Source organism: Saccoglossus kowalevskii, chromosome 7 (genome assembly GCF_978046115.1).
Source record: "Saccoglossus kowalevskii chromosome 7, keSacKowa6.1, whole genome shotgun sequence".
NCBI classification, from domain to species: domain Eukaryota; kingdom Metazoa; phylum Hemichordata; class Enteropneusta; family Harrimaniidae; genus Saccoglossus; species Saccoglossus kowalevskii.
Genome location: NC_140647.1, coordinates 32,047,739 through 32,061,915, shown reverse-complemented (window position 1 = coordinate 32,061,915; position 14,177 = coordinate 32,047,739). Strand labels below are relative to the sequence as shown.

Sequence of the window (14,177 nt, the reverse complement as noted above, 5' to 3'; positions counted from 1 at the left end):
GTGCTAATATTGAGCAGTTTCTTATCCGTTCTGTACTTCCTACCTTATGTTCAAAAATATAGTATTAGAAATAATTTTCATTGTTCAAGAACACTAGAAAATATAATTTGATGAATCCGTGCGATTTTGAAATATTCTCGTACACTGTATAATTTGTTACAAAAATAGTGAAAATCATAAGTTAGAAAATCTGTTCGATGCGAGCGAGAGCAGAAAATTGTTTTGAATGGTTACTATAGTATATATATATGCACAGGTGAGTTTCTCACCAATTGGGCTTTGATAGTTTTTTTTTGAGGGGGGGGGGTATTTGTGACTCAATACCATAAGTCAGTGGCAGGTTTGGAAGCACATTCACTGTAATAGTATGTATATCAAAAAGTCCCACTCTGGGATGGAGTGAGTGTATAGGAGAAGGGACACATCTGTCACCAGGCAGAATGACAGAAAGGGGATCTAGTAACTGCCACAATAAAGGTGCGGGTCGTGGTAAGTTCATCTGACAGAGTGGGTCAGTTTCTATGCTTTGAGACTGCTCTGATATATTGAGTTCTTTGTTTTGACATTTTATTCCCAGCCATTACCGGTAATAGTAGCATGATGAAATACAAAGAAGTGTGTAGCAGCAAGTTTTTATTAGAATAGTTCATGATGACAAAACATTTAAGGTTATAATAACATATAACAGATAATAAAAGCAGGACAGTAGATTCTAACAAACATAGCATGGAGACAAAATAATATAACACATCTATGTATGAAATACACTTGCCACTCCTACTGATTTTGTGTAGAAATAAGAAAAAGACATTTGAGTGAAAAAGTAGTAGAACAAAAGAGCTGGATTTTATAATAAATTGGGCGTATCACCAGCACTGTACATCGGATTTAAAGGGCCTTGGTTCCACATACAACACATGTAAAATTGTTAGGTCAAACACGCGTTGTGTGATAACGAACATCTGTAAAGCGTATATATTTGGGTATGTAACACTTTCACTGAAAAAGCTTTGCACACTATGTACAATATAAGTTTCCTTATGTTGAAAATCAGGATATAACAAGTCTCCCATCAAAGACACTTTAATAAGATTCTAAATAATTGGAGCGTTGAGATTCTAAGTTGAAGGAAGATATTTTTGTCTATCTTCAAGACATCGGTGGATATAGCATTCCGGTAATGCCTCGCTAGACTATCTACTCTTTGTCATCTTTAAATAATACCTAACTCCCCTCGTCGCTTCATAACTTTAATCTGCTTGGTAAGTGATAAGTATTGGAGGTTGTGTTACACCAATGTAGAATTATTTTAGTTCATAGTGCAGACCTCAGACAACCTGTTAATTTAATGCAATGTGGAAATGTAATCCTGAAGGAAGGTGCCTGTATAGTTTATATCAGCCAGGGGCAAGCAGGTTCTTCCTCTCAATATTGGAATGTCAGTCATCCATTTCATAAAGGTTACTTTCTTCCAGTGTAAAGTTAAGTTTGTTTCTTCTTCCAGGAATAAAACATTTCTAATGGTTTATTGACTTTCCAGTATCTCTCATTTACCTGATCCAGTGTCATTGACCCATTTAAATCCTGCAACAAATGAACAAATACGTATATATTTTAGCAACCCAGAATTCAAACATTACTCCACATAAAACACAATGTGGTTGTTCGTCCTTCAAACATATTCTTAATTGGATGTAAAAAACAAGCAGCCTGTCAGCTGAGATAGCTCCGCTGTTAACAATGCACATGGCAATTAAAGAACAGAAGATATCATTAGAAAATGAACAAATCTGAGAGAGGTCCACATGTAGTACCTATATGTATAATATATCAAAGCAATTGGACTTGCGGTTTTCAACAAGAAGTCGAAAATATCACTTTTTACCAAAAATTACAAAAATATTCATCAAAATTTGAGAATTAAAGATATCATCATGAAATGAACAAATCTGAGAGAGGTCCACATGTAGTACCTATATATGTAATATTAAAGCAATTGGACTTGCGGTTTTTAACAAGAAGTTGAAAATATCACTTTTTACCAAAAATTACAAAAATATTCACCAAAATTAGAGAATTGAAGATATCATTATGAAATGAACAAATCTGAGAGAGGTCCACATGTAGTACCTATATATGTAATATCAAAGCAATTGGACTTGCGGTTTTCAACAAGAAGTCGAAAATATCACTTTTTACCAAAAATGACAAAAATATTCACCAAAATTAGAGAATTAAAGATATCATTACAAAATGAACAAATCTGAGAGAGGTCCACATGTAGTACCTATATATGTAATATCAAAGCAATTGGACTTGCGGTTTTTAACAAGAAGTTGAAAATATCACTTTTTACCAAAAATGACAAAAATATTCACCAAAATTAGAGAATTGAAGATATCATCATGAAATGAACAAATCTGAGAGAGGTCTACCCAAGGTACATATACACCAAGTATCAAAGCATTCAGGCTTGTAGTTTTCAAGAAGAAGTCGAAAAAGTAAAACATTGACACGGACGACGAGGGACAATCACTCATATGATGGTATGGTAGGAGCTAAAAAAAATCTGATGAAATGATCGATTCTAGAGTCATGAAATTGTTTGTAATGCAAGACACTGCACTTATATCAGTCAAAACACAAGTTCGTAATCTTGACTGGGATTTTTATTACATAGTGTGGAGATGTAGAAAATTATTTCACTAATCTACAATGATATTTGAGATAAATGAAATTATGGTATTATACATAATTTGAGAGAAATTGTAATTTATGAATTATACAAAGTGATAGTCACACTAGGGAATGACCATTAGATACTTTGGTGGGGAGATGGTTATGACCTAGATTTTTGTTTGTCAGAATGATGTAATTTTTTAGGCTTTTGTCTTTTTTTTTTATTGTCTCAAAGCAGATTTTTTGTTATAATGGTCAAGGGATACTGGCTATGTAGATGGTAAACTCAGAATTTTCATTGTGTTGATTAGAAATGAAAAGTACTTACTGTATACTGTCAAGGGATACTGGCTATGTAAATGGTAAACTCAGAATTTTCATTGTGTTGATTAGAAATGGAAAGTACTTACTGTATACTGTCCAGGGGTACTGGCTATGTAGATGGTAAACTCAGAATTTTCATCATGGGGATTAGAACCTGCTCCGTTTATGGCATCTTAATATCAATCAAACAAAAAGAACTAATAACAACACTGATTTCAAATGGAAAGCATATCATATTAGTATTAAGTATGGCATATGGTGTGGTTATACAGGCATAACAATAACCCATGGTGTATCACTGATGTCATAAATTTACCTCTATTACAACGAATACTTTTTTTTTTTTTTTGGTTTAACTATCTTTTATTCCATACAATAGAAATTCTTTACAGCACAATGTCAACATACAACAAATGTCACAGCTAGTATAACCCATACAAAATAGACACTGAATACCCATTAACAATTGAAGTCTCCCCACTTGTACAGGAAAATGGACAATGTATGTCTTCTATTTGAAATTTCTAACTATCTATCTTTCTATCTATCTTCTGCGTGTAACGTATGTCAGATTTTATGAGATTAAAGCATAGTAGTTCCTTTTTTAATTTACACGTATAGATATTTCTTTTAACAATTATAATTATATGGTTTAGTAGTCCTTGTCTCCTAATATAATCTGTTTTGCTGACAATGTTCTTGGGCATCCTAGTTTTGTTCCCCATAGATTAAAAATTGATGTCCAGAGGACTTTAATAGACTCGCATTCAACAAAAAGATGCACTAGGTTCTCGGTGGTACCATGACAAAATGAGCATAAATCTGACGATACTAATGGTGAATTCATATGGAATAACATTTCATTTGTGTACAGGATATTGTGGTTTAATTTCCACTGAAACTCCCGTAGTTTGCTGCATAGAGTTACCAAAAAAGGCATGGAATAATGAAATTCCCAATCCTTGTTATGCAGATTACACAAAGTATTAAGAAAGAGTTGACTTTTGGGTGTTGTAAAAACATGGGAGGTGAACAGCTTACGTAATTGCTTTTGGGTGGTATTTTCAAGTATAATTATTTGTTCACCGGTGACTAGACTAATAGGAGGCTCTGGACGTACACAAATTGCACGGCTATTCCTCCAGTCTAATGGCAGTGCAGAGATAATGCCATACCACTGAAGTAGCTGAACATAATTGAGCCCTAGTGCATGGAGATTAGCCCAATTTTTAATTTTACCATTTGTGTCAAATATATCTGCAATATATATTATATTACAATGAATACTTTGTTAAAACAGGTAACATAAAATATGACAGTTGTGTAACATTTCAACCCAAATAATTACATACTATGATTATGTACCAACACAATAATATGAAGTAGAAAATACATTTGTATATACAAATTTAAATACTGTAGAATACTTTATTTTCGCTATTTTCGCTGAAAGGATGATTCCGTGAAAATAAAATCCAGCAAATAAATGCCCAAAAAGCCTTTTCAGTGAAAATTAATTCCAGCGAAAATAAAGTATTCCACAGTATGGTACTTACCATTTTCTAAAGCCATTCTCATTGCTAAATATTTGGCTAAATGATCCACTGTGGCATTGGCAGTAGTTTTAATGAACCTTGTTTGAGATGATGTAGCGGTGTCAACTGGTTCTTCTTCCGGATGTGGTTTAAAAACTAACTCTATTTCCTGCAAATATACAATATATTACTTATAGAGCAAGAAATGATGCACTTGTCACATATGGTGGAACAAATAAACACTTGTATGTGTCTTGTTGGCCTTCCTAACCCCACCATCCATATCCATCATCCATATTCAAGAGCCACTGTTGTCATGCTGTGCATGGAAGCCGTAAGAAAAATGATGTAAAAGTGATGATTGTGGAGCTTAAAAGTTGAAGACAATAGTGGTATATTGAAATAACACTACGTCACCTCAGTAGAATACAAATTATTTGCTTTATTATTAGTAAATGAGCTTACATAAATGACAGAGATGATTTATTTTATTTTACTAGAGCATTTATTATGATACAGTGTTTCCATAAGTTTATGGTAACTTAAAGAAAGCACACAGCAAAAAAATCACTTGTATTTTATATACAGTAGTATACAAAGGCAGCAGGTGGCCAACCATGTAGCATACTTTAGACTGCTTGTCACCCTTTTATGAACTCTCATTCATCTGACAAAATCAATACTGAATCAGTAAGATCAATCACATAATACTCACATTGACAAGAGTCTCGGTATTTTCAGAACAGCCTTCACCAACAGAGTCATTAGCTTCTGGTCCGGATTCTTCTGATGTAGTTTTAAGTTTTTTATGATGATGTTGTATATCCACATCTTCTTCCTCACAATCTACGGTGACGGGTGCTAATGGTGGAGGTGGTGGTGATGGCGAGGCTTCCTGCTCATCAATGTGATTATTACTGCCTACAATGTGTTCCTCTGATTGGTGTTTTCTCTGGGGAATACAATGTTACAAATGGTTACCTACAATGAGTTACCGTAATTAATATGAACTGAATATATACGTGTCAGTTTAATGAATAATTGAACGCAAAGTCGCATTCACATCTAAATTACTTAGAGAGATTGACTCTTTTAAATATTCCATCAAATGAAGTAAAAACAAAACTACACAAAATTATATATACATATGGAAGATACTTTTGGAAGATAATATTGTAAACTTTGGAATTCAACATATCTATTCAAAGCGTCATGGTAAACTATGCACTAGTCCTTGCAATAAATAGAAAGCCACAGCAGCAATGAAGTCACCAAGTGAGGCTAGTTTTGGTGTTCATAGACACAAACTTTGCCCACTTCAAAACTTGTGTAATAGAACTAAATGCAGTACTGAACACTGTAAAAATCACAAAATACAAAGAGTAAAGACCAACCAAGAGAACCCTAACTCTCTTGGACATGGCTAAATTAAAAGCGGATACAGCTAACAACATTGAGGGGGCTCAAGTTTAGAAGTGAGAACAAGCAAAATGATTCATTCTTGAAGACGGAAAACTCTAATCCATGAGAAAATGAAAACAAAAATATATGATGAGATTACTATGACGATGAAAGACACATACCACTCTTTGAGCTCTATTCATGGCTTGCAGTTTGAGTCCTTCTTCAATGCTGTTCTGCAATGCCTGCTGGTTATGGTGCTGATTCAATCGGGCTAATAATTTTTCCTAGATTAAGAGACAAAAGACAGCACTTTCTCAATATAAAACTGATTAAATATAATGAATGAAATATTGATGAATACTTTCAAATGTCAAAATCTTCAAAGGTTAATATCATTTTTTTTATTAATAATGTAGTCCTTTCCTATATGGTACAAAAATGATGGACACAGGTATATTTTCAACAAAGAAATGCAAGCATTGATATTCATGTATAAACCCTCAAAATAATATTTTCAATTTAATTAACAAATATTCAACATAAATTCCCTTTCATTAATTAATATGTATCCATGACTACAATAACTATTGTAAGCCAATAACAGATATATATTTTTTTTTCATTTAATATTAAATAATGATCTTAGTTTAAGACCAAATAATCCAAGCGTAACAGATATTTTTGTATTATCATATGTAAAGGAGAGAGTGATGTGCCAAGTAGTGACATCAGTGGATGATGCCCAGTGAACATGTGCACAAGCCCAAATGCCAATACTGTCAATAAAACATTCAAAATATAATTTTGTCTATTTCATCTGCCAAAACCATATCAACACCTGCCAATATCATCATCAAATGTGTACTATAAATCAAGACACCAGTGAAGTTTTCCCTGCTACAAAAATTGGTGAAATTTGTAAGAAAAGGTTAGAAGTGTTTTACATAATTCTGTAAGAAGAAGTGCATAGAAACATACCTGCTGCGCTTCATATTCATCTCGACTGGGATATATCTTAGAAATTAATGCATCAAAGTTAGGATCTGGTCTCAAAGAACGACGAGACACTAACTTCTTTCGACATGTTGGGCATTCTTTGTTGCTGAAACAAAATACAATTTTAGAGCATTATAACCACTCACCACAATTAATTGAAAAGTCAAAAGTACCATACTCATCTGACATAGCTCTCATGCTCGACTAAGCACCCTACCCTCCACTTTTAAAGCATTTATATTTTTGGCAGGGTCCATAGCACCAAGAATCAAATGATTTCCAAGACTTTTCCAGACCTTTTCCCAAACTTTCTTACATTTTTCCAAAGACATTTTGACCCTTAAATTCAGGTCAACATGGTAGAGGGGTGGGCGCGGTGATAGCAATCACTGCCGACACTTGTCGTAACTGAGGTAGAAAACACTTTATAAAATAAAAGACTATGCAGATAAAAGAGGCCTTTCTAAAATGAATTGCCGTGAAAATCATATTTGAGGCCGCAACTTTAATAGAAGTCGCACCCCTAACTTGAGACATTGTTTCATGTTGAAATTGAAAAATTTTGATCCCAAGAAAACCCTGCAAACCAAACTTTTACAACTAAACTGTCATTAACATATTTAAATGAGCTATGGTAATTTCAACAGATTGGCACCATCCCGCGTTCCGATTGGTTAATTTGCGACTTTTAAGAACAGTTTTAAGTCACGAATGTGCTTGGATATCATGACGGATATCATATCGGATCGAGCGTTTACATGTGACCAAAATCTTTCGCTTGCGGTGAAACTAAGTTGAATTTACGTGCATTTCATAACAATTTCATATGTTATTGTAATCACTACTGAGTAATAGTCATCAATTTTGACACTTAGAAAACAAGTCATTGAAAATGACACAGTCCCAGTTAAGTTCTCTTTGTGCTCGTCATATTAAAGCGGAGGGGTTGTCGCGAGCGTGTCCTTCCTTGAAACTTGAGTTCCAAATGGCGTTCACAACAGATTGTTTATTTACATCAAAACACGTGTTTCGTGTCATAGTAATATGGCCAAAATAAAAACAGCCGTTATTCAGCCATCTTTGATCTGATTATGAAACACACTGATATGTATGATGTATGTGCCAAATACGAATGAAAATGGTCCATAAATTGTGGAAATATAGTAGTAAGGCCAAAAAGTCAGATGGCTGTCAATCTGCCATTCTTTGAAACAAATTGTCATGGACATGCATCCTAACATGTATAAAGTACATGTATGTGCCAAATTTGAATGAAAACTGACAGAGCACGTCCAAGATACCGCAAAAAAAACAAAAAAACAAGATGCCTGCCAGTCGACCATCTTTGATCCAATTGCGAAAAAAATCGTCATGGACATGTATCCTAACATGTATAATCTATGTACCAGGTTTGAATGAAAACTGACAAAGCATGTCCAAAATACAACATTTTCAAAAAACAAGATGGCTGCCAGTCGGCCATTTTTAATCGAATCGCTAAACCACTGCATGTGCAAATGTCCCACATAAGGTACAAGACACATGCAAAAATTGAACAGAATCGGTCCACAGGCTTCTGAAATATGACGTTGGAGAGACTGACGGACGGACAGACGCACGGTCGGACGGACGGTCGGACGGACAGACTCAGGAACTCACTGACGGTCGGGGACATGTATCCTAACATGTATGATCTATGTACTAAATTTGAATGAAAACTGACAAAGCATGTCCATAATACAACATTTTCAAAAAACAAGATGGCTGCCAGTCGGCCATCTTTGATCCAATTGTGAAATAAGTCATCATGGACATGTATCCTAACATGTAATATCTATATACCAAGTTTGAATGAAAACTGACAAAGCATGTCCAAAATACAACATTTTCAAAAAACAAGATGGCTGCCAGTCGGTCATTTTGAATCGAATCGCTAAACCACTGCATGTGCATATGTCCCACATAAAGTACTAGGCACATGCAAAGAATGAATGGAATCGGTCCAAGGGATTCTGAGATATGACTCCGGACGGACGCACGGACACACGGAGACCGAATTATAAGTCCCCGTTTTCGGACTTCGTCCGAACGGGGACTAACAAGTAAGTTATTCACTTGTGAAACGCAGTATGACCGACCTGATTGCAATACTGTCACCATGATCATTTGCTACTAACAAAACTAAGGAAATAAATGCATATTACATTAAATATTTAAGTATTTTTTTGTTATCATCTGAACAATTTTTTTTTGATTGACTGTAATTTTTCAATATTTCGTGCCTTACTGCTATTTCCGTACTTCTCTGATGTCTAAATTAGAGCATAGAAGGTACTAACGAATTAGAGTGACGTCTAATCAAGAGATTATACGGTACCATAAGCTGCAAATGCGTACAAATTTATTTGCAGATATTATTTATGTGTAGTATAGTGTGAATTTTCGTTTGTGTACAAATTTGTACAATGTCCCAATGTGGAACAAACATTTTTAGCTAAGCACCCACCCCCTAAAAATATGATTTTGTGAACTGAGTATCCTGGATGCTAAGTTGGTGCTAACTCAAATGACATGCCATGCATGGCACAGTTCCCGTTAGTTATCAAACTTAAGATATATAATTTTGTTTATAGTAATATAGTTGGAACATAAACATGTCAGAGATATAAATCTAGAAGTTGATGCTTGATTATGATGATTTTTTAACATTAAAATTATTGACATTCAGTCACCTGTTTCTGATAGTTAAACAAGGACAGCATTAATTAAAACAAAATGTGATGTATAATGAATATATAAAATTTGAACATAATCAGTCAAAGCGTGGCAGACATATTGCACTACCGGTAGAACCGCATTCATTAAAACAAAATGGCCGCTAGTCAGCCATTTTTAATTCGATCTGAAAAACAAGGTCCCATAATCTCCAATGTATGTACTAAGTGTGAACAAAATCCATCCATAATCGACAGAGATCTGGTTCGGGAATGCCAGAAATGTTTGATTTTGATGATTTTTCAGCACAAAAATGGCCACCATTTGGCCATCTTGAATCATTTTGGTCACCATGGCGATTAAATTTAATGAATGGCGTTTCAAAAAATATGCAGGTCGCCATTTGGCGAACTAAGAATAATATGGCCGGCGACTAAACTTTCCGTAATATACAACAGACTATACAGCTTGTCAGCTCTTGGTGGCACAGTTTTTTCAACACGATTAAAAATGAACATGTGGCCTAGAAAAGTGTATTACCGTACCCATATTTTTACTGCCAGGGTGAAGTCAAATATATAAAATCGTTATCGGTAAAACCATTCGTTAAAACATAAGATCTATGGTTAAAACCAAGTTCACGCCGTGACTTGTAGCAGCAACATCGTCACCGCCGAGCGGAACAAAGGCAGCCATGCTCTTGCATGATCGGTAAACGACCAGCGCAGCCGACGTACCATCACAGACATTGCTGATCACCAAGAAGTCCACACGAATGCTTGCTTAAACATGTAAATGTTTATATTTTGACGAATGTCACTATTTAAAGTTGAATTTTCTTTAAATCACTATTTAATAACCCCGGTAAAAACGAACATGCTTTCAACTCGCATCATTAGTGGAGGAAATAAATTTACTTGTGCTCTTCTTGAAACAAATGTTCTGATTGGTTGTTTTTCACGTCAATGCGTGGCTTTGGCCAATCAAAGGCATCGTTACATAATATCAGGATGCACGCAGTAAAATGAACTGTTTCCGGGTCACTGCTGTTTTTAACGAAGCAGACATCAACAAACTTTCGATACGAATGAAAATTATTCTTCTAAGTATGTATTATTTTTATACATAATTCTATTATTTTTGATAGTAACTGTTAACTGCAGATCGAAAATCTTCTACTATGTAGACTTTATTTCATTTGATCATCTTTCTTTTTGGTGCCGATGACGCACATTCATGCATTCAATGAACCAATTACAAACGTTTGTGCGACATCATAAATTTCAGTTTGCCTCGTCCAAATAAATATAAATTACAATTTTTGCTAAAAATTAAATAAAGCATGTATGTATCTATTTGGTAAAATAAATTAACAAACTTTTACGTCTTTTTCTTGACGCGATCATTACTGGTAAACAACTGATGTCGCCACGTGATGAATCGTGCAGCTAAAATCAGCTCTGTACGTGCTGACATTTACTTAATAATAGCTCTTCAAAATTCTCATTAATTTTGTAATAATAAATAAATATATATTATGCATATGAAATAATATGTAGATTAATAGATTTTTTGGTTTCCATTTTTTAAACGTCCATGCCAATGATGCAAGTTACAAATGTGCCACGCCCACTTTACATTGGCGCGCCCTGTTTAATTTTCAAACCATGGAGAACCCTGGATAGCGGTAATAAAAAAGTTCATTGGGCAAAGACATTTTCGTAGTTAAAATAGGAGGAAAATTGAATGTATAAATGCAGAAACCCTGGAGCATCTAATTAGGATATCATCAGATGGACCATCCATTGCGGATTTTGACCCAGCAGAGGTGGCCAGAAGATTGATGGCAACAGGCCCGAGACCCAGAAGAATTCAATATACCGGATGGCCTGATTGTAACTGAATTGCCATGAGATTGTCAGTTTACTTTCATTATGATACTATATGATTTAGTATCATATGCTTGAATAAATACACATAAATTTAAACACAATTGTTGTTTCTGTGTAGTTTATGTATTTGTAAAACATAATAAATTCTGGCGACCTACAATTTTGTACTTGGCTACTAAATTTTCCAGCTGGCCACCAAAAATTTTAACTTGATTGCCAATGGCCACTGGATAAAAAATTAAACTTGGAGGGCTGATCATGAAAAAAATTGACGTACATATGTATAATATTATGCATAATGTATGTGTGCGGTTTGAATGTAATCGGTCCAGGCATGTCTAAGATACAGCTCAACATCACATCAGCTTAACAGTATGGATAGAATGTAGATAAACAAATCACTGAATGCGTTTTGGCGAAGCGATCATCAGAAATTACTTTTACTCACCCACTTCTTAATGCAGTAGTGATGCATTCTTGACAAAACCGATGTAAACACTCCTTGGTAGTCATTGTGTTTTTTAACATATCTAAACATATTGGACACATCAGTTCACTGTGTAAACTCCGTGGTGATACTGCTATTTCTGTTCCATCAGTTATTGCCTCTTGTGGCGTGCGATGAAGTTCATACAAACTGAGTTCTATGTAAACAATATAACAATTTCAATACTAATTAGTAAGGTAACATTCATTTTGCTATGTTCCCAAGCAAATACTGCTACTATGGCAATGAACTTATGATACATGGGAAATTTTGAAGGGGTTACAGGAACGGACTAGATTGTGTCATCCTTCTTACCCCTAACACATATAATACACTACTGTCTATTTAGAAATTCTAAGAGAAAAAAAGTCACATCCTCCCCCCTCGTCCGATCCTGTAACCTTCCAAAAACCTTAACATGTCTATTTTTAAAGAACATAAGAGACAATGATTCAAACTGAAAATAGTTAGTTTTCAGAATATAGTTTCATAAAATACTTAATTTCACGAGTATATATGTGAAATGTATGTTGCATATACAACTGTGTAATTTGTGTGGCTTCCTTGATGTGTGATTACATTACTAGATGGCTTGATTTGCATATAATTAATGTATACAAACCTGTTTGTTTGCTTGTTTTCCTTATTTAAAAGATCTTTAAAAATTTAAGTAGGTGGGTGACACACAAAAAATGATGGGTGGACCAACTACTGAAAACCCTAGTCTCTGAGCTCAGTAAGATTTACATATCTAAACAATCATGTCTTACATTTTATAAAATAATCTATTTTGGAGACTGAGTTTACACTGTTTTTTGTTTTAAGCCAATTAAAATATATTCAGGTAATCCCAACTACCCATTTTTTTTATGGATGAGTAATAATTTATTGTATGCAGATTGCTCAAAATTATTTATTTACATACAAATTAGCTATGATGACAGTCAGGGTTCTCCCTAGGACATTATAGAGTAAGGTACTCTATGCCATTTTTCTGGAAAGAACACTGTGGTCATTCTACCAATGTTGTATTATTTTTTATTTCATGTATTTTTATGTAGTGGACGACTAGCTCTGACTAGATGACTATTTATATTGACAAAATCAGTCACAGGATTCATGTTGCATATACATGTACTAATTTTGATGAACATTCTTCGTAGTTAACCACCTTAGTTGATAAGTGAAATTTGCTAAATTAAATCCACATGAAATTGTAGAATAGAATAGAACTCATTATTTCCCTGTCAGTTCATGAACTTAAAAAACAAGTGAGATTGCTTAAAACATCAAAATAGTGAAATTAAATGTCAGTGAATAAAAATGGTTTTACAGTGGTACATGGGTCTTCCATATATTATAATCAGAACGCACCCTTCCCTCTAGTTCTATGAGTCATTCCCAGGGGTTGGTTTATATCACACATGAATGGCAATAAGCTACATAAATACCAGGTTTCAAAAATTCATTATTTAAAAACCATTTGTTTTAATTTTTTTTTATTTACGAGAACGTATTTCAGCTTCATTCATTTTTGGGTACTTGAAGTACAGACCATATGCAGATTGGAACTTGAGGTCGCATAATATATGAAAACAATAAAACGAGTTTCTCCCAAATTACTACTTCTAACTACTTTTATAAGCAATAATAGTATGTCACTTCAACATATTATCAAGGATAAGAGTCAGCATCGGTTGTATATACTCATGAAAGATAAACACGACATAATACCATTTGACCTTCATTATCAATACAAAACATTATTGGAAATCATTACACCCAAATAACATAACACTTACCCCACGTTTTGTTTGGCTGCTGACTCGTACCGGACGTCTAAAATAAAAAATAAACATTGACCATGTGAATAAGAGTAAAACAGTCAAAAATATATCAGTTATTAATAAGTATAATAGCATTAATTTCAGCGAAAAAGAGAGAGTAGTTACCATCGGAGTAGTCGCCATTTTGGACTGCATCTTTAAATCCTTTGATAGCACCCATTTCGTCAAGATTGAATGTGTTATTTACATTTTCACTTCCAAAGTCTAACATAGAAATATTTAATATTGAGAAACAGTGTTTTACATATTTTCTAGGGAATCAGTCGTATGATGATGAAACTATTTTCATAGAGCTGAC

General features: G+C 34.1%; 1 protein-coding gene across 1 annotated transcript; it reads right to left on the bottom strand.

Moving 5' to 3' along the window:
* Positions 1 to 616: 616 nt before the first annotated feature.
* Positions 617 to 14,015, bottom strand: LOC100367978 (E3 ubiquitin-protein ligase RING2-like). Its single transcript, XM_085501471.1, has 9 exons — positions 13,985 to 14,015; positions 13,835 to 13,871; positions 11,994 to 12,189; positions 6,921 to 7,044; positions 6,122 to 6,226; positions 5,254 to 5,490; positions 4,560 to 4,707; positions 3,090 to 3,175; positions 617 to 1,584 (listed from the first exon to the last, which is right to left on the bottom strand). The coding sequence occupies exons 1-9, from the start codon at positions 14,012 to 14,014 to the stop codon at positions 1,483 to 1,485; spliced, it is 1,065 nt and encodes a 354-aa protein (XP_085357597.1). The 5' UTR covers position 14,015; the 3' UTR covers positions 617 to 1,482.
* Positions 14,016 to 14,177: the final 162 nt, after the last annotated feature.